The sequence below is a fragment of the Artibeus jamaicensis genome, unplaced genomic scaffold (assembly GCF_021234435.1).
Source record: "Artibeus jamaicensis isolate MK-2021 breed Jamaican fruit bat unplaced genomic scaffold, CSHL_Jam_final contig_465, whole genome shotgun sequence".
NCBI classification, from domain to species: Eukaryota; Metazoa; Chordata; class Mammalia; order Chiroptera; family Phyllostomidae; genus Artibeus; species Artibeus jamaicensis.
This window is the reverse complement of record NW_026521843.1, coordinates 14,564,690-14,588,051: the sequence shown is the minus strand read 5'-3', so window position 1 is coordinate 14,588,051 and position 23,362 is coordinate 14,564,690. Positions and strand designations below refer to the sequence as shown.

The window sequence follows — 23,362 nt, the reverse complement described above, 5'->3', positions numbered from 1 at the left end:
CAGAGTCAGGTGACCGTGTCCCTAACCAGTTGTAGAACCTCAGTCAAATCAATTACCTCTGAGCCTCAGTTTCCTTCTTTATAAAATGATCCTCAAGGCACCCTCAGCTTTCACAGTCTAGGAAGCTAGAGACCTGGCTCAGCTGGTTTCAGGACAGCCTTGAAAACCTGAAGCGCCTCATGTCATTGGCAGTCCAGAGTCTGCTTTCCAGGGTCTAGTTCTGTTCCAACAGTAGGTCGAATCTGGTTGCACTTGAATCTGCTTCAGATTTCCAGGAGACACAAAGCATAATGTGTGTAATCCTGTAAGACCTAGACCCTCACTCTCCTGGAACAGAGCTTCGAACAGACTGTTCGCTGAGGGACACCTGAGGAAGTACATTCTGGGGTTTCAAGGTTATGTGGAGGAGACCTGGGCTTGGGATTTAAAAAGGAAACTTATGGGAAATACTGGGTAGAGGCTGGAGGTGAGTGGGGGTGGCCAGGGGAACTACAGGCTGCTGAAGGCAGAGACTGAGCTTAGGAGTCACTGGGCTGGAGCACGGAGGACAAATGGTTGATGGTCTCAGGCCATGGAGGGCCACTCTGGGCTAGTGTACTCTAGCTCACTGTACATACAGGCGGCACGCTGGGCCCCTGATCCAGCTGTTCCAGCCCTATAGCAGCTCCTGTAGTTTTCTTTGGCTCCAAGAAGCAGAAGCGTCCCCTGAGCCCTGGCCCCCCTCTGCCGCAAAGCAACTGGCTTCCATTACCCTGACAGCTCCAGAGGAACAGCCCAGCTCAGCCCCCGGCCCCTGGCCCCCGGCCCCAGCCTGGCTCAGTGCTGTTCCCTTTTATGGCTAAACTGAGGGAGAGCAAGGAGTGAGGGGGAGCAGTTTCTGGCTAGGCAGAGGGTTGTAGAGCCGCAGAGCGCCTCTCTCCTCACCAGAAACCCTCGGACATCTACCCAGTCATCTCTCTTCTTTCTCCTCCATGACCCATTCTGATCCGAACCCACGACCCTTTCTCCTCTCTCCCCTCCCTAACATCCGGGGGGTGATTTCCCACTTGGCCAAAGTCCCAAGGTTTGGGTTTAGATTTCAGGAGGGTCCGCCCTATTTCCAACGCCTACCTCTGGGGGCGGGGTGGTGAGGAGGGGGCAGGGTAAAGAGGCGCCGGTTAGATCACAGGCAGGATCGGTCACCTTCTTGGATGTGGAGCAGAAAGACTGACTAAGAAGAGCACCCAGTTGCCCCAGCCCTATCTCCATTCTGCACCGCCTCTCATCCCTCTCCCCGCTGCAGGGAGGGGACCCTGAGAGCAGAGCCCAAAGGAAGCACCTGGTTGGGCCGGGCCGGGAAGAGAAGGGTGGACAGCATCGCGGGGGGGGGGGGGGGGGGGCGGGGGGCGGTCAGGGCAGGAAGCGGGGTCAGAGTCTAAGGTCGGGCCAGGCCTCTGGCCGAGCCTGCTGCTGCACCCTCCCCCTAGCGCACCCCTCCTCTCCGGGGAGGCGGTCACAGCGCTATTAACCACATCGCCGGCTGCGTCAGCTGCGGCCAGCTGCAACCAGCTGTGTCTTACGCCCTGACGCGTGCTGCCTTGCACAGCCCACCCAAGACCCCGCCCCCTGCAAGAGCGCAGCGGGGAGCAGGCGAGATGGGCAGGGCTAGAGAGACCTATCACTCGGAGCCACACGGCGGAAGTGCCTGGCCCGGGGCTGAGCTGGTGCAACAGACTTCCGGTTCTGGTTTACTACCTGGAGCTAGTGCGCAGACCGCGTCAGAACCAAGCCCTGGTGGCCAGGTGAGAGGCACGCAAGCGCTGCCCACGGCCCAGTTGGTGGTGGCTGAGCCAGGGAGGTGAGGACGGGTCCTGGTTGGAGTCTCAGCCCGTCCTTTTCTCTGCAGGATGATTACAGACGTGCAGCTCGCCATTTTCGCCAACATGCTGGGCGTGTCGCTCTTCCTGCTTGTCGTTCTCTATCATTACGTGGCCGTCAACAATCCCAAGAAGCAAGAATGAAAGTGGCGCTTTCTCCGCCCCAGGTAACCTTCCGGGTTACGCTGTGGTGCCCAGCCCCTGGAGAATGTAGTGGCGAGGCCGTGCCGGGGCCTGCAAGGATCGAAACTTCAAATCATGAAGTGTTGGGCCACGCATGCTACAGTCCAGAACTGGGCCCCTTTATCCACACAGAGAAGGGGGTGCTTTGCAGTGCCCTGTCCCTCGCCCTAAAATTGTTCCCCTAGAATGGGGGTGGGTTCCCTAATTCCTAACTTCAGTGGTCCCCAGATGCCCACGGGGTATGAGTACAAAGAGGCACTGACACCGATAGGAATAAAGGAACTGAGGATGCCATTCATGAATGAGGATTTGAGCTCTTAAATAGTCCTCACTTTTCCAAGGTTATTTAGACTTATATTTAGGCAGATATTTTTGTGTGTGAGGGATTGTAAAGACACAGATTCTTTGTTCCATGTTCTGGGGCAAGAGGCACTGATTAGGAATCGGCGACTGTAGACCCAAATCACAGAGCAGAGGGCAGGGGGTTGGGGGGTGGCTGAAGGGCTTGGAAACAGACCTTAAGTGTTGGTCAGAATGTAAAGTGGGGAGAGGCTGCGTGGGAGTTGATTCCTGAAGGAACTCCCAGGGGAGAGCTGCAGTTTTTTCCTTACCTCCGGTCTTTCCCCCTCTTTTCTAGGGTTCCAGGAAATAGTCTGAGGCAAGATGGAGGGTGTGAGGGGCCTTCACACTTCACTTCATCCCTTCTACCCATCACAACATGCAAAGCAACTACACCTGGATTTTTCCAAACAACTTTTATTTCCTCAAAGTCTTCCTTAACCCTATGGAACAAGAAGCTGCCACTGAGTAGGGCCCAGTATAGGGGCTTTCTTTTCTACTCCCTCCCCCCGATATAAAAATATAGATTTTTTTGTGGTCCCAAAGTCTTGTGCTGTTGAGGGAGGGAAGGGGTGGCATGTTCCCTGCTTTGTCCTGTCTCAAGGTGATGCTCTGCGCGGCCTCAGGACAGTGTGGCTGGCATTCCAAGGAGCTATCGTTGTGGAATGGAATCAGCAGCTGAGGGAGGGGACTAGCACATTTCTCACTGTGTTCCCCATCTTGTGGCTGTGTCCTGGGCATGAAGGTCAAGGCATCATATCCGGGGAGAAACAGTGAGTGGGGGAGATTTAGGGACAAAACAAACTTCAGGGTGGCCCAAGGGCACCCCACTGTAACAAGTCCGAGACTGAAAGTCAGAGGGACTACAGGAAATAGGAGAAAAGGCAGGGGCAGAGTGGGGCCGCGGGGGCCCGGCCTGAGGCAGCCTGCAACAGAGAAGAGAGGAGTCAGGGTTGGGAAGTCTGCCCTTCTGGTGTGGCAGCCAAGGGCCGGGAGATGGGAGCGGTGAGGAGGGGAAGGATAGGCCGGGCGACTATTGCACAGTGTTGTGATGCTGGAACCAGCAAGCTCGTAGGCCTTAGACCCTAGCTGCTGTTTTCTTGTACACTGGAGTGAAGACTGAGGCCATGATGGGGAAAAAAATCAGGGAACTAGATTTTTCAAGTACATTTAGTCTTGGGGTCAAAGGGAGTAGGGAAGGAAAATGATGATTCTGAATGGCAGAAATGAGAATGAAGGGGTAAAAAAGGTGGGGTGAGGGACTAGACCCTTGTGCTCACCCTGGTGCCGTGTGGGGTCCTGGCTCTGGCTTACTGCTCTCCCTGGTCCGGGGGGTAGGGGATGTGGGGCCTGAAGAGCCTCTCATCCCTCTGCGAGTCGGCGGTGAGCCCCGGCCCAGCCTGGGCCTAGCCTGTAGACAGCGGGTGGGCTAAGAGGCTGGGTTCTAGGAATGTTTTTGTTCCTAGAGTTTCCATGAGTGAGGGTATGGTATAGCAGTCAGCACAGGTCCTGGGCCTTGAATTCCTGGGCACTGCCCCTAGCTGAGAGGGTAAGGCAGGATACTAAGACTCTTGGGTTCAACTATATATTGAGTCTTATTTAACTAGGGGAGGCAAAAGGATCTGCCATTTAAACTCCATGCCTGTACTATGGCCAGGATCTGGCTGAGCAGAGAAGTACTGTGGAGAAAGACGTTGGGGGAGTGGTAGATCTTCATTAGGGCCTTCCGTGCCTCAGCCTGGCCAGAGCAGCTTACGCTTCACCCATCCAGTCACCTTCTGCCTATTCCCAACTTTAGCTGACCTAGCACAGGGATCTGGACTGAATCGGAGTTGGTGGCACAGCTGTTCCTAGGAGCAACAACCAGATGTGTTACCTGGGGAATCCGGGACCCCTCCTGGCGGTAACTCTCCTCGGGCAGGTCTGGGCAGAAAGAGAGGAGAAGCTAAGGGCAGGGGCAGACGAAGCCAAAACTAGCAGGCTGAGGTTAGGGTATATCCAGCAGGAACATGGGTTGGAAGCAAGCAAGAGACCTGGCTGAAGGGCACGGGAACACTGGACAGACAGGCACTCGGGCACCAGAGCAGCTCTCTGATATGTGTGGGGACAGGTAAAGCAGTGCTGGGCACTTTTCCGCCTGCTACCCCACCAAACAGGTCCTTGCTGGGCTCTGCCAACGATGTTATGCTGGGGGTGGGGGAAGACGAGACAACGTTACCTGCATTCGGGTCCTGATACAGGGGATCCGAGGTCCAGTTCCTAGTAGACCTTTCCCAATCACCATGACAGCCTCTGGCTTGTCCCCTGAGGACAGGAATGAGCAGCTGTTCCCTAGGGAACAGAGAAAATTATCAGCCCTGGCTGGTGTGGCTCAATGGATTGAGTGCCAGCCTGCAAACTAAAGGATTGTGGGTTTGATTCCCAGTTAGGGCATGTGCCGGGGTTGCAGGCCAGGTCCCCAGTAGGGGGTAGGGGGTGTGCAAGAGGCAACCACACATTGATGTTTCCCTCTCCCCTTGTCTCCAAAAATAACTAAATAAAATCTTTTAAAAAGGAAGAAAAGAAAACTGATACCAGGCAGGGGCCATAGAGAAGCAATAACTTCCTTTAGGTCAAGGTTTCTCAATATTGGCAATATTGACATTTTGTGCCATTGTACAGTGTTTAGCAGCATCCCTGGCTTCTATCCCATCCCCATTTGTAACAATCAAAAATGTCTCCAGTCATTACCAAATGTCCAGGGGTGGTGGGGGGGTTGGGTGGTTACCCTTGGTTGAGAAACTTGGTATGTTCTAGTCTGGCCCAAGGGGTGGAACGACAAACCAGAGCGTCTGTCAGCACTTACTCAAACTGAACTGAATTTATAGACCTTAGAGCCCGTTCTAATCAAATGTGCGAGCATTTAAAGATCAAGTCAGCAGTACCCAAGACGGGTGGAGGGCGGGTGGAGGGCTGCCCAGTGACGAGAACGAACAGATTAGGAGTAGCAGGCTCAGAGGGAAGTACGAGATGCTGGACTGGAGTCTCAGAAGTCATCCTCATCCAGTCATTTAAACAGTGGGACATAACAAAAGGAGAGCAGGCGGCCGGGTTTTGTGTGGATAATATGGCCACACGTTTGCAGTGATGACGGGAAAAGCCTATGCTTGCTTTCCTGCTGCAGTCTGCCAGTGCTGCCCAGCTCTCGGAGTCAGGGAGCTGCAATAAGGTAAGAAAACCCCTGAGGTTCCTCAACTGTAAAAGCGGGAATTAAGTGAGATGGAATGCTTAGAGCAGCACCTGCCACAGAGTAAATGTTCAGTAAATGGTAACTGTTATTATACCAAGACATTGATTAAATTCCAGCTTCCTGTACAAGGGCATGGGTGGTAGGGGTTTAGGATAATCTAGTAAGATAACTGATGCCCCTGGTCTGGAGTGGCCTGTTACATCAAGTCAAGGTCAGGTGGTGATCGAGCTGCAGGGATTTCCTCAGGCCTAGTCAGGAGCCTGCTCTGCACCCTGTGGTACGGAAGGATGCTGGCTAACCTAGATCTCAGTGGCATTGGGTACCAACCTGATATGCTGAGTGAGTCGGGCAGCAGGCAGGAGCCCATGTTGCGTGAGGAAGCTGGGCTGGAACAGGGTGGAGTTGGGGATGGGGCCAGGCTGCTTGAAGTAGGGCGATGTGCTAGTGGCTGCTGTCGCCGTCTCCTGTCCTGGTTTCGGGGCTCTGTGGAAGGGACACAGCAGACAAAAGGACAAATAAGTGAGGCACTGTAACTCACTGCCCCACTAGCTGCCCTTGGTCAGAAGATGCCTGTCTTCAAGCCTGTTGTCACACCAGCATCCCTCGTCTGAAGTGTATCTGAGAGCAGTGGGAAGACCTCTAATACCTGCTCCAGTTACCCAGTTCCCGGCCAGCCCTCATCCTGTGTCACCACTCCGTAGATGATGAGGTGACCCACTAGTTCATTCTTGGCTTCCTAGGCTCCCCTCTTTCCTCTTACGGCTCCTCTTCAACCACCCTCCTGCCCCTTAGCCAGCAGTGGCTGCCCGCCATTCTCTCCTGGATCCTCTCCTGCTCAGCCTACTTTCAACTCCCAAGCCTTTCTCTAGCCCCTTCTCCTGAACTGCAGCTCTAAGTGTCCGCTGGACAGCCCCACCTGGCCGCCTTTCATGACCCGAACAAAATCTATTTTCTCCCACCCTTCCTTTTCTCCCTATGTTTGTGAAGAATCTGCTGTAAATGTCGTTGCAGCTTTCAGCTCTTCCCTCACATTGAGATCTGGGTTTAACCCAATCAACAGTTCTACCTCTGCCTTCATTTGAATTCCCTCTTTCTTCCCCCCACCACTGACAGTGTCCAGACACAGGTCTTTTGTTAATTCAGGCTTTTGAAAAAAATTCCCCATTGGTCTCTTCCTTTGTACAATCCATCCTTTACACAGGTGCCGGAAATTGTTACTCTGAAACAAAGACCTGACAAAAAAAAATCCTGTTGGCTCAGACACTGGGGAGATAATGAAGATCTGTTCAAGGATAGAGTCTAAACCTTTGCACGGCGCGTTCACCTCGTTCACCTCCTGCTCGTGGTGATTCCAGTCTGCACGTCTGCAGTAGGATGCCGAGCGGTCCCGCGTGCCCTCTGCTCTAACCCCTGGGGCTGCTGGCTGGGTTCCTCTGCAATGTCTGTTTACTGGTGAAACCTTGGACATCGTCCCATCTCAAATGTCACCTCTGTGAGGTCTCCTTGACCAGTACAGGTAGGGTTCATTGTTCTCTCTTCATTGTCCTTTGTTCAGTTGGCTACTAATTGTTTATAGTTTCTGTCTCCTTAATTAAGTTAGTTAGTACATGTGACAGATTTAAAATAGTACCTGGCCTATACCAAGTACTCAATAAATGCTTGCTTATATTCTAATTAGAATTTGAATCTAATACTGTGTATCCCAGTACCTGTCCAGAGACAAAGACCTTAAGTGTTTTGTTTACCTAAAGAGCAGACACCCACTGTAGACCAGGAGCTGGCTCAGTAATCTCTTTCCAAGGGCCTATGGTTATATCCCATGGGGCAGCTCTCTGGTCCATCCCTTGTGACTGGAGCTTCACTGTTACAGATTCTGAAAGGTGCTGGCCCACTGGTGTAAATGGTGACTAGACGGGGTAGGAAGGCTTTCAGGTTTGGCAGGTCCTTCCTCATCACAGAGAGGTGGCAGGTGCCAAGTGCTCTCAAACTGAATGAACTATTAACATTCATGGAGCTGAATTTGATGGAAGTTTCAGGATGCCAGCTGACACCTAACAAAGCAACATATGTTAGATGTGAAAAGCCTTAAGTAGGTGACAATAACTTCATCTTGTCTAGCTACACTGAGCAGTAACTGACAGTAAAGGCAACTTCTGGGACCTCCCAAACTTTAAAAAAAAAATTGATACTTACATGAATAAGGACTAGAAGAAAGGGAAAGATGTGAAGATGGAAGTTACTCTAGCTTTGATGCTGAGATACTCTAGCTTTCTAGCTGACATGCTGGGTACCAATTAGTGTCTAAGACTATAGCCAAGATTCAAAAACAGCCAGAACTTAGGGGGCTAGTAAGAGCTGGTACAGCAATGCCAGTAAGGCAATAGAAGTCAGAGACGCAAGGCCACAGTCAAATAACCTGAAATGTTACCCACCACCAATGACTTGGCAATGCTCTAGAGCCCAGGCCTGGGCAGTTCTTTGGTTAAGACAGGGATGTCACTGTGATGTCAAGTGATGGTATACAGTAGGCAGAAGTAATGAACTCGATTAAGAGGGAAATAGCAGGTTTCCAGATGGCCTGAGAAACCTCCATACACAGAAGCACGTTGAAAACATACTAAGGGGTGAAGCCTCGCCTGCCCCAAGAAAAGATGAGAAAGAACAAGCAAAAATGGGCGAGAGCCTTTGGGACTTGTAGGTTCTCATAAGAAACTGTGTGATACCCAAGAAGATATGAAGCTAATCAAGCAAATGATGTAAAAAAAGTATGAAATGTAGGGATCATGGGAAAGACAGTAAGGCTACAACTCTGGAGTCCTGCCCCTAAGGACAGTTTCAGGGTAGAAGATAAGGTCTGGTTTAGGGGAGAAGTCTGATCTGGAAAGTGTAAGGAAGGCATTTAAAGATAGCATTTCAAGTAGTAACAGAGTCTCTTGAGATCTGACCAGGCCTGCCTGTAAACTTGGCAATGTAAGCACACAGCCATTTCTCACGTTTTGGCTTTTGGCCTACTTAGTCCTCATAGAGACAAGAACTAAAGGGAAGAGCCCCAACTCTATGGTTTCTTGGTTCTGAGTGATAGAAACAGTGGTTTAAGAGTGACACATGATCAGCTCTGCTTCCCAAGGTTGTGAGATAATGTATTTTAATTTATTTGTTTTTAGAGAGAAGGGAAGGGAGGGAGGGAGAAATGATGAAAAACCTCGATGCAGGAGAGAAACATCAATTTGTTGCCTCTCACATGCCCCTAGCTGGGGACCCAGCCTGCCGCCCATGCGTGCGCCCTGCCGGGGAACTGAACCAGCTACCTTTCTGTTTGCAGGCTGGAGCCATGGCAGCCAGGGCGTGAGGTGATGTTTCATGGTATCAGCTGTGGGTTCCATTTTGGGAGTGGCAGGACAGTCCTAAGGGGAAGAGCCAAACTGACCTCAGCACTGTATGAATTAGAGTGGATTATTCTAAGGTCTCAAAGTTCACAGGGGCAGTTATATGACTTGTGCCTAGGTCCTGCATCATCCCTCGCAGACACTTTGGGAATCTCCCCAGGTGCAGCAGCCCAGATCTTCCTGAACCCCTGGGATGACTGCAGACCTGATGTATGCCCCCCCGAGGGGTGGGAAGGTGAGACATTCATTCATTCACTTCCCAACTTGCTGCCTTTTATTTGTTCAGCAAATACCTGTTGATCGTGTAGTGCCAGGCACAATGCTAGGTGATGAGGGAATAAATGGATGTGCCTGGAGATGTCTCCTGCCATCAAGTAAGTTTGACTGTGCTGTTTAGCAGGAAGCTTTTGTTTGTAGTGGACAGAGTAGAAGTGATGGTGGAGAGGCCCTCTTCCTGGGTCCTTTGACTCACTTCTCGAAGGACCTCCACCCACCATTGGACTTTAGCTTCTCTACCAAATGCTGCCTGTCAGCCAAGCTCAGACATCACAGAGCTCAGAGGCTGGGATAAGGTTCTCGTAACCTCAGGTGTAAGGGCCAGACCTGGGAGGAATGAGAGCAGCGGTAATAGGACAGCAGCTGAAGACCTTAGCGTTAAGTCCCTGGTCTTCTATCCCAGTATCCCACTGGGTGGCTTTGAGGACCAGGGCATGTTTCAGTTTTTGAGACAGTCCTTGAATCAGGGCCAGGACTAATCTGGAGCAAGGCATCTAGGGTGCACAATGTAAGGAGGCCCTTGCCTGAGAGCACGTGCCTTCTTAGACTGTGTGTTCTGAGTACCTCACTGGCCCTCCCTAGTCCTTGCCCTGTTTTTGTTAATACATAACCAGTAAGAGATGCTGGTCTACCTTGCTGCCCTCTCCCAGTCCTCCTTTGAGCTCTGTTTGCACCTGCTGTTGCTCCAGTATCCTGCAGACTTTGGACTTCCTCGCTCCATCACTGTATTAGGTATTTCCCAGTGACCTTCCCTCCTCCTCTGCAGCAGCTGCTGCTAATGCTGTCTGCGCTTCTGAGCCAGTGGATGGGAACTTCACCACAGGTCTGGGAAGGCGGTGCTCATGGCCTCTTAGGCAGCAGGGGAGGAGGAGGTAAAGAAGATCCTGGCACTGTGGTCAGGGGCGTTGAGAGTCCAGGCTTACTCTGAGTCCTTCAGCCCCCAGGGTCCTGAGTCCTGAGTCCCCAGGAACATTCCTGTTCACGGCAGGTTGGTTACCAGACCCCTGAACCTCTGCCTTAAGCTTCTGACTGGGCTGCCTAGATCTTTCCTGAAATTCCCTGGATAGCCAATCTCATGTTTTGTTCTAGCCAATAAAGGATAGTCACTAGTAAAACGTATAGTTAAACATGATACAATTTTGTATACATTAGTGGAAATTTCCTTCTAAATAATTTCACAAGACAAAAAAATCCTTTATCAAATTGCAATCCCATTTTGGGGTTTGGAAAGCACAGCTGCTTTATAGTTAGACCTCAGGGGCATGTTCTTCCTGTCTGGGAACACCAAGTGTGTTTCAAGTGTGTCTAGATGTGGTAGAAGCCAAGGAGCCAGATGTGTGCAAAAAGGAAATGTCATGAAGCTATACTACACATGTCACACTAGACAAAGAAGTTGTTCCAAGGGTTCAAGATGCCGAGTCCGGACACCACGGTCTGTGTCCCTGTCCTGAGCCCGGGCGACTGGCTGGGAGTCATCCTCCACCCTGGAGTCAGGGCAGGGACGTCAGAGACAAAGCAGCAGAACTGCAGCACCAGCAAATGCCCCAGAGAACACAGGAGGCGAAACTCCTAGGATCTGACCTTTCATCTTCTGCTTTGGTGCTATTAGCAACCCTCTTCTTGACCCCTTTACTTTAGAGACACAGTTTTTTTAGTTCTTACAAATATTTATTCAGTCCCTGGGATGTCTCTTTACTCAGACCAGCTCTCTCTTTTTGCTTCTAAGCTCATTCACCTCGGGGAACATAGCTTCTCCCTCGGCTTCACCTGCACCTATACGTGGGGGACTCCTAGGTCCCACCTTGATATCACCGTTCGTAGTTTGGCCCTTCTCTGCCTGCAGAATGTCTCCACACAGATAGTCCATGCAGTCCATGCAGGTCTGAGTGAGACGGAGTCATCACCTCATCTCCCAGCAATGCCCTAAGTCACCGTGGTCTCTTCCTTTAGCTTGGAGCCCTGAAGCTGAGTTTGTGTGTCTTCCTGAATCACTGAGCCCTGCCACTTCCATTTCTAATAGGCATATTCACCTCTCCTTCCCTGACCCTGGGACAGGCGTTAGTCTTCTCATGTGCAAACCCCTCCATGGGTGCCACCTCTGCTCCGCTGCCCGATATGCACAGTTCAGATGGCTCTTTTCATGTCTTTTTTTTTTTAACATAAGTCTCTTGTTCCCATCATCCTCAGAAGCATGTATGTGTTGTTAACTCACAATCTCTGTCTTCAAGACATTTCTCCTTCCTCCCACCTCTTTTCACCTGACTTCTGCAGGAAAGGGCTCGGCTCCCTGAGCCAGCTAGTATGCTTTTTGCTCTCTGTGCGCAGCAGAGCCGGTCCTGGCTATCTGTCTCATCTCTGGAATGTTTTTGTCAACCCACATACCACCACACATTTGTCAAAGTCATTTCTCAACTAAACATTGTTTGGCTAATTGCTCTTGTGTTTATCTGTGACAGAGGCTCCCCAAGTCCCCTGAATGTTTATAATGTGTGTGTGCTTTTATGTTGTGTTTGCTGTCCTTTGTATCCTATTAAGTTTCAAATCAGCCAACTAGGAATTACTTCGTACTGACTATGCCTATTTTCTGTTATTTGGGAAAGTAACAGAGAAACACAATTCATGCCCCTCACTCAAGGAGCTTTAATACAGCCCTCTGCACTGGGAGGGAGACAGGGAGGGTGTTCACAACTGCCGGAATCCTCCAGTGAGGATGAGAGCTGGCTCTTTCCTATTCCCCTTTTGTAGAAAGGGAAGGAGAATTTACAGTGCTGATATTCCTTCCCAAGAACTATGAGTTAAAAGGAAAGTAAATTAGAAAAACAAAACTTTATCCAGGTTTAAGATGGGAAACTCAGGTATACCAGGGCATAAAGAATCTAAGTGTGAACAACTCTGCCACTTAATAGCTGTGCAGCCTTGGACACATCACCATCAAACAGCCTCAGTTTCCTCACTGGAAAAATGTAAACACTGTCCAACCCACAGGGACCTCGTGAGAGTTAAATGAAATACATGTGATACTATCTTGTTCACTGTTTAGTGTTACTTAGATATAAGGCACTTATTACTTTACTGCTCCTTCAAACACAGTATGTGAAAGTGCCCTTTTCCAGTGAAGACAGAATCTCAAGGAGCGGGGCCTAGAATGGAAGGGGAGGTAACTGGTGCAGGCTGCAGGGCGAACGTCGCACTGGTCAGAGGTGGGAAGGACCGCTGCACTCTCCTCTGGCCACTCTAAGTGCAGTCAGTGTCCACAGCAGCAACCCAGTGCCTGTTGCTGGTCTGTACCCAGAGCTGAGGAGCAGAAAGTGCTAACAAGGATGAATGTGGCTAGGAGACCAGGAAACCGTGACACTTTACAGGCCTCGCACTGAACTCGGCCAAGGCTTCCGAGGCCCATAAGCTGCAGACGATGCTGACCTGTGGCTCAGTGTGCTTCCACAGGTGGCGCTGCATTGGCCTCGCCCCCACGGTCCGGTCACTCCCGGGAAATGGCTCCACAGTCCTTCCCTCCTCTCTCCCTAAAGGACCTTCTGTTTCTGGAATACGCTGTGACCCGGAATCTCTCGCCTTACCAGGCAGGGTCTCGTCAGGCCAAACTAGGGCTACCGATGCCAAACTGAACAATTGTGGCCACTGTTGGAAGAGGGGAGCCTGGTGTGTTCCAGCCTCCAACAGAATCGTCTGTAATTCCCTTTTTCTTTGGAAAAGTTGGGAGTCCTTTTCATAACACTTTATGAACAGGCTCTGAAGCCAGGAACAAGTGCAGCTCATAGGACCTGGGACAGGATTCTCTATCATTCTACACTGCTGCAGTTTGGGCTGTGAGGGCATTTCCTTATACCTCCTCCAACAAGATGGCTTGACACTGTCATGGAAGTGGGGGCTCCATGTCTCAATGGGCCCTACTTCTGCTAGTGCTTTATGCTTAGAAGCTCCCATCTCTCAACATGTGCTGAAGCGCAGATGCCCAGGACAACCGTCTGTGCCACACACAACACCCCTCTGGAGCTTGTACCGCAGGGAACACCAAGGTCGCAGGAGAGGCTGCAAATTCTGCTACAAACTAATTTTATTGCTTCACTCCTTGGCACCAGTCCAAGTGTATATCTTCAAGCTCTCACTTTCCCCAACAATGCCCCAAACAGCCGAACACCTGTTGCAGGGGCTCCCAGACTAGCTTACCTCTCACAGGGCCCAGCACCCGGTGGCTGACCTTTTGGGTGCTAGAGCCCAGGCCTGGCAGCCCCGCAGGCCGACTGCCATGAAAAGGGAAGCTGGGGGAGTTCTTCATCTGTGGAGAGTTTTGCTGGCTGCTGCTGCTCCCACCAGCACTCGTGCCAGTGCTAAAACTTCGCCCGCGGCTCAGGGTATTTTCAGAGCAGGAAACAGGCAACCCACTGCAAAGAAGCACGAGGGAGTTAACCATGGGCCGGGGGGCTGCGTCCCAAGTGTTTCCCTGTGGTCTGGTGCTCAGTAAACCTCCCACCTCTGAGGTGAAAAGGCACAGAGACTCATTCCAAGGGAGAAGGGAAGAGTTCTTGTGATGCCCGAGGCATCTAATCTGGGCACACCCACTGAGCTCAAGAATGCCTAGAAGCCCTTGTTCCTATTTACACACTCCTGCAGAAGATACACCGAGAGCCAGAGGGCCATCCCTGGGCAGCTTAAACTCCCAGGAGAGTCCTCCCTCACTGCCTTGGTACTGGCCTTTGGACCCCTGAACCAGGTAATCACAACTGCTGGCGGCTGAGCCCTGCCCCCAGCCCGCTCTTTGACTTTGTGCAGGGCTCTGGAGCACAGAGACCCCCAGCCTGATTTCGGATATCCAGGAAGTACGAGGTCTGTCTAGAAAAAGTCCCACGTCTCTACCCAATTTAATTTTCTCTCGAGTCTCTCAATTAACCATGTGGCATAGAGTTTTAAAGATAAAGATGTACAGTTACCTATATATTTAATATGCAAGATCTGTCCAGAAAAACTCCAGCCATTGTTAATAACGGCTTGCATGACATCAATGTACCCTGGCAGCCAAGGGAGTGGACTGGAATGTGCATGTGTGAACAATGACAACTTCACCGTCCTAGTCAGTGGGGGTGGTAGGCGCCGTTGAGGATGTGTACTGTGTGGCCATCACGTTTAAAATGACTACATAGAACAACCAATCTGCATCAAATTTTGCATTGAGCTTAAACATTCCTCCGTGGAAACTATTTGGATGATTCAGAAGGCTGCAGCTCTAGGCAACTGGTGATTGGCAGCTTTATCACAACAGTGCACCCATCCACGCATCAAGCTTTGTGTGGTTTTTTGTTTTTGTTTTTTAGCGAAACAGCAAATCACCCAGGTGACTCAGCCCCCTACAGCCCAGATTTGGCACCCTGTGACTTCTGGCTTTTCCCAAACTAAAATCACCTTTGAAATTGAAGAGATTTCAGACCATCGATGAGATAAAGGAAAATATGACAGGGCAGCTAATGGCGACTGGAGAACTGTGTGAGGTCCCAAGGTGCCTACTTTGAAGGGGACTGAGGTGTCATTGTCCTATGTACTGTGTTTCTTGTATCTTTCTCAGTAAATGCCTACTTTTCATATGGCATGGCTGGATACTTTCTGGACAGACTTTGTACACAGTTCAAAGTAAAAGGGAAGAGGATTCTGTTTTCAAAAGATGAACTAATCTTACTAATTTTATGTGTAAGTATCTGAAAATATGTGGTCCTTTTGGAAGTGGGAAAGGAACCCAAACCCCTGGGAACTCCTTGCCCCAGAGCCCTGTTCCACTCTCACACCCTTTCTCCCTTCCACCTGCTGGTCTTACTTGTTAGTTTTGGGTGGAGTTCGAGAGCCTCTCTTCTTGACACCCACGTTCACAGTGCTGCTCAGGCCTCGAATGCCACGCACATGTTTTAGCATCCAGGCCCGGAGGTTTGTGAGGCTGCTGTGCTCTGACAGCACAATTCGGGGCCACGGATTGCATTCTGCCATGTCCAAAGCTGCAATGGCCATAGCTCGTCCTACCTGTGGGGGAGTCGTGTGGCTCAATGTCTTGGTCTTCCAACCACAGCTGCTGTGCTGGGGAGGGGTGTGCACAGCACAGTGGAAGGGAAGGAGGCCAGACCTCAAATTTGTCCAATGGGTACTCTTTAACTTTTATGCTCAAGCTGTTCATCACAAGTGGATTTAGTCACTTCCTGGTTATTGTTCATTTGGGGGCACTCATCCATTATGAGCTGGGGCAGGTGTGCTTTCTGGCTGGCACCAGGAAGCTGTACCAGCAGAAGGCACTTGGGTCTTTTCTATAACCCATAGCTCTTTCTACTCCTCTCCTGTGCCCTAGGACACCAGGGACCACCAAAACTGCACTGTAGAGGGGGTGATTTTAGCCAGGAGCGAATTAATCCAATATAAGGAAGACAAGCTCAGAGGCCAAGAATCTGACTTCGACCTGCTAGGGTGCGCTCTGTGCTGGGGGTGCTGGTGTCAGGACGAGTGCCCACCCACCCTCTCAGTACTAGTGTGGTCAGAGGCCCGCTCTGTTAGTTGAGAAAACCACCACTGAGGCAAGAGGGCGACAGTGGTGAGCCTTTCTCCATGAGACCTTAGAGTCAGGCAGCAGGAGCGAAGGCTTTTCCGGACTTTGAGGTTCTCCTCTTCCCCATTTATCCTGCGTGTCCATACCTGCTCAAACAACTCCATCGTGTATCTGGAGGGGAAAGCCGGTGGGGGCGGGGGGCTGGCGCGGCCGTTGTCATGGCAGGCGGGAGGGATACTGTTTACTGAGCGTCCAGTGTTGTAGTTGCACTCGAGTGTGTAGCTAGGACACAGAGACCCTTATCAGTGTCCTGCCTGGGCAGAATCAGGACAGAGCTATGGGGGACGGCCTATGTGGTCTAAGAAGGGCAAAAATAGAAAGTCCAAATTTCTAACGACCAGCAACTGACCTCAGCACTGTATCACATACCAATGAAGTCCCCAAAAGGTAGAGTCCCAGACTAACACCAATAACACTAATTGCAGGCCTGTCTTCTGAGAAGACTTGGGCTGTCCCCTTCCCCTCAAACCCCCTAGATGGGGTATTGCTTTCTTTAGGGAAGCGATTTCAACAACGGTATCCGAGTTTCCTTCTAACCTGTGGATTATCCCTGAGGCTTTGTAGATTGCAACCCGGCCACTTCCCTCCTTAGACTGGCCATCTCTGCGGTCTCGGGCGTACATGTTCTTCTCTGAGAAATTGCAGCCCTGGAAGTCGAAGTGGGCTGAGTTCAGGGAGATGAGCTTTGGATATAGCATATTTTCCACCTGTTTGGGGGAGGAAAGAAGGAACTGAGAAGAGACAGAGAAAGAAGGGATGAGGGCAAGGAAGAGATGGCAAGCATGGGGCCATGTGACTTAGATACCTTCACAACCATCAGCAGTAGAAGCGTTTCTTGAATTCTCACGGAATGTTTGACATTATTTCCAGGTGTTGGGAAGGTGCAATTCTACCTCTTTTTAAGCTCTGAGCTTCTTCTCTCCAATAATGCAAAATTTTCCTTCTCCCCTGGTTTCCCAAACTCTAGAAAAGACTACGATGCCGACAGTGTGACACTCTTGCAAGGTCATGATGTTAATTGGCCCCAGTGCCATCCCTTCTTGGCCCTTCGAGGCTTGTTCAGAAGTCATCCACCTTTTGCAGCCACGGGCCTTCCTGCCAGAAGATCACCTTCCCTCTGTTCATGGCCTAACCTTTATCTCTAACCTGTGACACTTCCCACCCTCACACTCAAGTCTGCAGGTTCCTACCTGGGTGCTCTCATCACTAAAGCTGTTTCCATACATGAAGCAGCCCCTCTTGGAAGCATGGCCGTGCAGGTCCACATAGTAAGCAACCCCACTCTCTGTTGGGGGAATGGTGTCGGGGGCTGGCTGCTCAGCACCAGTGGGCTGCTGCGGCACAATCCACACACTGTGGTCCTTCTGTTCTGCTGGCTCAGCCTGTGTCCAGGCTTCAGGATTATCCCCATCAGATGGCTGCCCAAGGTGAGCTTCGTTTTGGAGATTGTTGGCTTTCTCAAGGTCAGAAAGGGGAGCTTCAGGAGGGAGATGAGGGCTGTGCTCTTCCGCAGAGGGCCTCTGGGAGTTCAGGCGGGAGTGCACATGGTGGTAGAGAAGCACCGCTTTCGCCCCGTAGATGGCCGGGTGCAGGACCGCATCAGGCTTCAGGTACTGACGATTCAGATTCACTCCACGCGAGTCTGTGCTGTGGGGAAACAAGGAGCTCGCAACTTGTTTCCCTACATCAGGGACCCGAGGGCTAGAGAGTGAGGGAGACACTAGAGTAGATGAAAAGGACACTCTGGGAGACAGTATACAATGAGAGGCTGAAATTGCTTTAGGAAAGAAAGAACTGAGCACAGGCCCTCTCCTCGTCCTGCCACCACTCCTGCATCGAAGCCTAAGGAGAGCTCCTGGATGGACCTGCGGTCATTCTAACTCTGCCCTCCCAGGGTGCGCCACTAGATGGGATCCCATTCCTTCTTGGGTCCCTGGACAGTTACATGGGCTTGCTCCTGTTAGGGTACAAGAGGGCTGGGGACACGGGAGGAGGTAGATGAGAGGCTGACAGTACTGAGATGCAGGGCATGCGGGAGACTGGACCAGCCCAGAGAGGTTGGGGAGACTTCTTACCGGTAGTGGCCCCGGAGGACACCATCAGGGTTCAACATGGGAATGAGCTTAAAGACAAAGAGGCGACGTAGGGTTTGGGCCCGGGGATCATCAGGCCGAAGGATGAAGTCCAAAAAGCCATTGAAGACAAAGCTAGATGGCGTCTCGCCAGGGTGTACCCTGCTACTCAAGAAGAATACCTGACGTGGAAAAGAGAGCAGCCATTAGGTCAGTTATACTTCGGTGCCACCAGGACAGTGTTGGGGGTGGGGGTGGGATGAGGCAGGAATAGCCACTGGATTTCTGGCTGGCTAAGTTGGTAAAGTGGAGTGGCAGCTGTCACACTTGTCCCAGGATGCAGGCAGAGGCTGTGTCTAAGATGCCTAGAGATAATGAGGCCTTAAGCTATCAACAGTGCCCAGACTAGGGACTGTTGATCCTACCTTTATTCTATTCCCACTCACCCTCTTGCCTGTGAAACAGAATGGCCGGGGGGTACTGATGTCAGGGAACAGCTGCTCTAGACGGGGCTCTCGATCTCTGCGAAGCCCATGGCAGGAACTGATTGTTAGCAGATCTACACGAAGTCCATCCAGAGAGTAGCAAAGGATCTCCCGGTGGTAATAGATGGTATCCAGAGGGCTGTAGGGGTAAAAATCATTAACCCAGTTGAAGTCCCTAAAGTCCTAGCAATAGGTGGACCCTAGGGATCCCAAATCCCCAGGATCTGTAGGATCTGGTACTTCACCCTGACCTTACAGTTCCTCACAGTGTTAAAGAAGGCTGAGGATTTGGACAGGTGTGCACTGCCAGAATGCCAGTAGAGAATGGGATAAACTTGTCCCCCCCCCCCGCCCCCGTTTATGGCTCCAGAGGGTAGATTACTTTGCATAGCCAAAGAGAATTGCCCTTTATTGGGACAGAACAAAGGTGTGCTGAGCAATGGCAGTGCTGTCAAATTCTGGATAACTGATGGGAGCTGGGATATTAAGGGCCTGACCTGGACAGGTGGGTGAGTAGAGTAAGTGGCAGTATGCTGAGAACAAGGTCACACAGAAATGTATTTGTCAAAGGTACCCAAAGTCCCACATTCTGTACAGAGAAAAGAACCAATGAAGTTTTGGTTCAGGGCTCTTAGAGCAAGTTCCAGAAGTAGCACAGGTACTGTCAGGTCCAGGAACATGTGGCAAGAGGAAGAATGGGGCTGGCACCTGCTGTGGGTAGGGTGGTTCTCCAGAAAGCGCTGGTCTAGCTGGTTCAGCAAATCCTGGCAGTCACTGTACGAGAAGGGATAGCAGAAGGCGAAGAAGGTAGTGGCCCCACGGCCCTCCACGAAGCGGTGAACGAAGGAGAGCACAAACTGCGTCTCTGTCATCTGAGCAACAGAGGAGGAAGAGGGGCAACGAGCCATCAGTGTCAGAACAAAGATCCCACTGAAGTCACCAGAACTGACCTCACACCCCCACCCCGCTCACCAACCTCCCTCCCTCTGAGACTTTCCGTGTGACATCCAGCTCCTTCGAGGTTTCATGAGGCCGGGGCTCATCTTGGACCCCTGCTAGCACTGCAGGGAAAGCTGGTACTGAAACCTGGGGTCCTGCCTGCCTAGTGTGCAGTACTGAGTCCTCTTCCCTTTCCCTCCTCTACTTTAGCACCCAAGTCTTTCTTTCCTCCTCATGGATAACTTACCTCAAAGGTGGGCCGGTCTCGAATGCGTTCCCAGCGTGGCCGGGTGGGCAGTGTACGCACAAAGGGGGCCATGCCCTGGGAATACAGCTTGCTTTGCTTGTTCATGTTCATAATATTGATCTTGATGAGTTTCCCTGGAGATCCTCCCCGGACACTGAAGTAAAACCATGACCTGAAGGCCAGAGTCGGAGAGTTGGGTCATTATATTCGAGAGGGTTGGAGAGAGGACGTGTAGGACAGTAGTAAGGAGAGATGGAGGAAGGAGGGCAAGAAGAGAAGGAAGGGTGGGTGGTATGTTGTTATGAACGATAAGTCAAAGGGCTAACCGTGAGTTTGGGGACAGGGACATCCCCGCTCTGTTCCTTCTTCCACCCTCCTTTACTTTCCTCTTACCTGTTTGCATTCTCAAACTCTGTTTCAGCACAGTCTGGCCGGGTCCACACGTTGAACTCATAGTCAGGGGAAGAGGCAGTGCTGCTGGTGGGGGCTAATGTGCCCCCTGCTACTCCTTCCCCATCGCTAGACACAGATTCCACCTTCTCCACGTGCGCTAAGTTCCCCGAGTCAAACCGAGAACTGAAGAGCAGTCCCCCACAGCGCAGCTCCATGGCGGGGCTGGGAACGCATCCTCCTGCTGCACTCTGGCCCTGAGAGCTGGGAAAAGACGGGGCCCGGCTTAGGGAGGGGTGGGAGGAAAAATGAAAACAAACTTTTTGGTTATCTCCAGATAAATGAGAGCTACTCTTAGGGAGTGTCCTAAGAAGCAAAAGGCTGTCTCCTTGTCAAAAAAGGTCTTCCAGTGAAGGCCACGAAGTATTGTCTCCACACTAAGGGTTACAACTGACCTAAAAGGACTCCACTTTACTACAGCCTGGCTCTTCCAAAATGAAATATTCAGTGGCTTAACTAGGTTGAGAGAAATACTAACACATACTAGACTCTAAGCTTCTTTGAAGCCCAAAGATTAGAAAATATAATTAGGTCAGATTGCCCAAACCTAGGCAAAATATTGATACGCCCACCACAACATATCCCATCTTGAAAGAGGGGCCATTCAGGATCTCTGCTTTCTAGATTGTACTTTCCCCACTCCCCCACCTGCGCTCCCCACTCTCCAGCAAAGCAGAGTGGAAAGAACCAAGTTTCTAAGTTTGAATGGGCAGCTTCTTGTCTCCACTCCTTTTGTCCTCATAAGTACTGACCAGGCGTTCTTCTATTGCTCCCTAGCCCTGGAGGGGCTGGTTTTTCCTTTTTTGTTATTTGTTATGGAAAAAACTAGAAAAGTGTGGCCTTTGACAAGCCAAAGGCAACTGGACAGAAGCCACTTGCTCACCTAGAGACTGCAGCTCAATTCCAATTAGCGCACAGGTCTGTTTCCACCCTTCTCCAGCCCTGTAAGCACTGGAGTGCCTGAATAGGCTACTCTGGTAGTTGGGGTGAATAATGGGTGTTGTGAATACCCCCCAAAATGTGGCTGGTCGAGACCCACCTGGGAACAAGGGGGTGACTTCTCGACTCTCAACTCTGAAGGACCTAGCTGGCCCTGGGCAGGATGGGGTACAGAGGCATGGAATGGGTCAAGAGACTCACAGGCCCGGGAAGGAGAGGAGGCCGGGAACAGGGGTCAGAGGTGAGGCCACCGGAGTGGGGGATGGGGCCGGGAAAGCAGGGTCGAGGGGCGGGGTGGGATTCCAGAGGGGCGCGGGTCTGAAAGGGTGGAGAAGGGGGCGGCGCCGGGGCGGGCGGGGCCCGCACTCCACGCGGAGCCCCTCACCTCTCTCTGGGCCGGTGATCCCGCTCCCTCTCCCGCTAGCGAGGTGCCACCTCGGGCCCCGGCACCCGGGCCCTTTCCCCAAACAAAACCCAAGCGCCGGCGGTGCCGGGACCCCGCTCTGCCAGGAAACAAGAAGTCTCTCGCCTATTGGCCACATGGAAAGCTGGCCACCCGCCCAGTAAGGCTCGCTGCCATTGGCCAGTGCTCAGGGCATCGCGCGCGGGCCGGCGCCGGAGTCAGTGCCGTTTGGGGGCTTGGCGCGGCGCACCGGCTCCGCCCGCGTCCTCCGGGAGGGTAGTTAACGGCTTGCCAGTGGGGAACAAGATGATGGGGAAGTAAACTGGAAAGGGCTTACTTTCAAAATAAAAAGGACTGTGTGGAAGTGATCTCTGCCTGCCGTGCCTCTGTGCACTACAAACGCCCAACCGGCTCGGCTTCTCCCCGCTGATCAGCGATCCTCCAACCCGTGGGCAAAAGCCAAGTGGAGGATGCGGGCATCGATCCCGCTACCTCTCGCATGCTAAGCGAGCGCTCTACCATTTGAGCTAATCCCCCGGCTGTTGCTCCTTCGCTTCCTTTTACCTTACACGGTGTTGCAAGCTGTGTATTAACCAGTAAACTAACCAAAATTCAGGATATTTATTTAAGACCACAGTGCAGTGGAATCATGGACAAAACTTCGAAAAAGCAGGAATAACTACACGTATGCAATAGTAACAAAGCCTTGTTTAAATTAAAACACGTGAATGTCTCTGCATTTAGCCCACAAGAGAGTTGTACTGCACGTACCCCATTTATTACAAATATATCCTGCCGAACCTCGGCTACTTACGCAAATATTCAGTCTGCCTTTTTCCTCATGAGGGGACTGAATTAAATGGAAGTTTTTAAAAAATGATACGAAGTCCTTCGAGCCGGAATCGAACCAGCGACCTAAGGATTGCCACAGCTCACCCACTACAGTCCTCCGCTCTACCAACTGAGCTATCGAAGGCCCCGCTACTCTCCTACCCTGCCGGCTGCCCTCTAATACTTACCGAGAGCTCAGTACTCGCGACATACAGAACTTTCTAGAGCCCAGACCCCACTTTCTAAAGAAGCTTACCCGGCCGAGCCCCTACAGGCCACACAGAACAGAACAAGACGGAGACTATAGTGCGAGCAAAGCACCAGCTTCCCAACCAAAATGGAGGAAACGCGGGGAATACACTTCCCTTCCGTTTCCCTGCTTTCTACAATACCGAACAATACAGACACCCAACACCCCGCTCCCCCCCGCCCCCGCCCTCAGTGGCTTCTATAGGATTGCTGACGCTTAGAGATCCCGCCCGCAACCCTAAGTTTCTTGACCAGCGGGTCCAGTACGCGGGCTTGCTTTACAATTGCAAAGCCTGGCTTGCTTTTGCTATTTCTGCTCCACATTTCCCTTCGTTTTCTCCGAGGACGCCAATAAAATCCTACTGTTTTCCTGGTATGAAGTGCATTCATTCAGTCAATTAAACAACGTTTTGTCAGGATCTGCCCGTCCTGACCAGGCAAGAAAGATACAAACCACGGAGCTGATCGAGGACCGCAGGGAGGAGCGGGATCCAGTTGCGCCGAAACCCCGCGCTGCGGGACTACAAGGCGAGCGAGGAGAGGGGCCCTGGAGCAGGGCCAGGCCCACTGGTCACCCGCCCCCACCCGGCCCCCGCCCCTATCCGGCTCACACCTGCGCCTCTCTCTAGAGACCTGCAAAGCCAGCCCGCAATCCTTTGCCCCTTAGAAGTTCCCGGGCTTTAAAAATAAAGAAACCAACCTAAAACCCAACTCTTCTGCGAAGCCTTGCTGGTGGGATCGGTGTGCCGGAAGACCTGGCCTCCGTTTCCAGTTCTGGGGCCGACCGCCTGTGGAACCTGGAGTCACGATGCCCTGGCCAAATCCAGGTGATGATTGCAAGCCCCTCGCAATTCCGACGTTTCATGGGCTCTCCTAGGCTGAG

The 23,362-nt window shown here is 51.7% G+C and overlaps 2 protein-coding genes and 2 non-coding genes across 13 annotated transcripts; 1 reads left to right on the top strand and 3 right to left on the bottom strand.

Annotated features, from left to right (window-relative positions):
• Nucleotides 1-1,672: 1,672 nt before the first annotated feature.
• On the top strand, nucleotides 1,673-2,923 carry OST4 (oligosaccharyltransferase complex subunit 4, non-catalytic). The gene is made up of 3 exons (XM_037146702.2): nucleotides 1,673-1,781; nucleotides 1,886-2,023; nucleotides 2,677-2,923. The coding sequence occupies exon 2, from the start codon at nucleotides 1,887-1,889 to the stop codon at nucleotides 1,998-2,000; it is 114 nt and encodes a 37-aa protein (XP_037002597.1). The 5' UTR covers nucleotides 1,673-1,781; nucleotide 1,886; the 3' UTR covers nucleotides 2,001-2,023; nucleotides 2,677-2,923.
• A 98-nt stretch (nucleotides 2,924-3,021) lies between these two features.
• On the bottom strand, nucleotides 3,022-23,015 carry AGBL5 (AGBL carboxypeptidase 5). 10 transcript variants are annotated; one of them, XM_037146695.2, is made up of 16 exons: nucleotides 21,382-21,493; nucleotides 21,097-21,150; nucleotides 20,001-20,261; nucleotides 19,608-19,779; nucleotides 19,130-19,293; nucleotides 18,383-18,560; nucleotides 17,940-18,118; nucleotides 17,055-17,511; nucleotides 16,402-16,571; nucleotides 15,951-16,086; nucleotides 15,091-15,290; nucleotides 13,455-13,669; nucleotides 5,935-6,090; nucleotides 4,597-4,709; nucleotides 3,659-3,789; nucleotides 3,022-3,304 (listed from the first exon to the last, which is right to left on the bottom strand). In XM_037146695.2, exons 3-16 carry the CDS (start codon nucleotides 20,213-20,215, stop codon nucleotides 3,133-3,135), a joined length of 2,658 nt encoding a protein of 885 aa, XP_037002590.2. In that variant the 5' UTR covers nucleotides 20,216-20,261; nucleotides 21,097-21,150; nucleotides 21,382-21,493; the 3' UTR covers nucleotides 3,022-3,132. The 10 variants fall into 10 exon arrangements, with proteins under 10 accessions (XP_037002590.2, XP_037002592.2, XP_053523032.1 ...); XM_037146697.2 differs by lacking the exons at nucleotides 21,097-21,150; nucleotides 21,382-21,493 and adding an exon at nucleotides 22,934-23,015; XM_053667057.1 differs by lacking the exon at nucleotides 21,097-21,150 and having other exon boundaries at nucleotides 20,001-20,282.
• Nucleotides 21,864-21,936, bottom strand: TRNAA-AGC (transfer RNA alanine (anticodon AGC)). The gene has a single exon. It is a non-coding gene; the product is annotated as a tRNA-Ala (tRNA).
• Nucleotides 22,287-22,375, bottom strand: TRNAY-GUA (transfer RNA tyrosine (anticodon GUA)). Its single transcript is given in 2 exon segments — nucleotides 22,287-22,322; nucleotides 22,339-22,375. It is a non-coding gene; the product is annotated as a tRNA-Tyr (tRNA).
• Nucleotides 23,016-23,362: the final 347 nt, after the last annotated feature.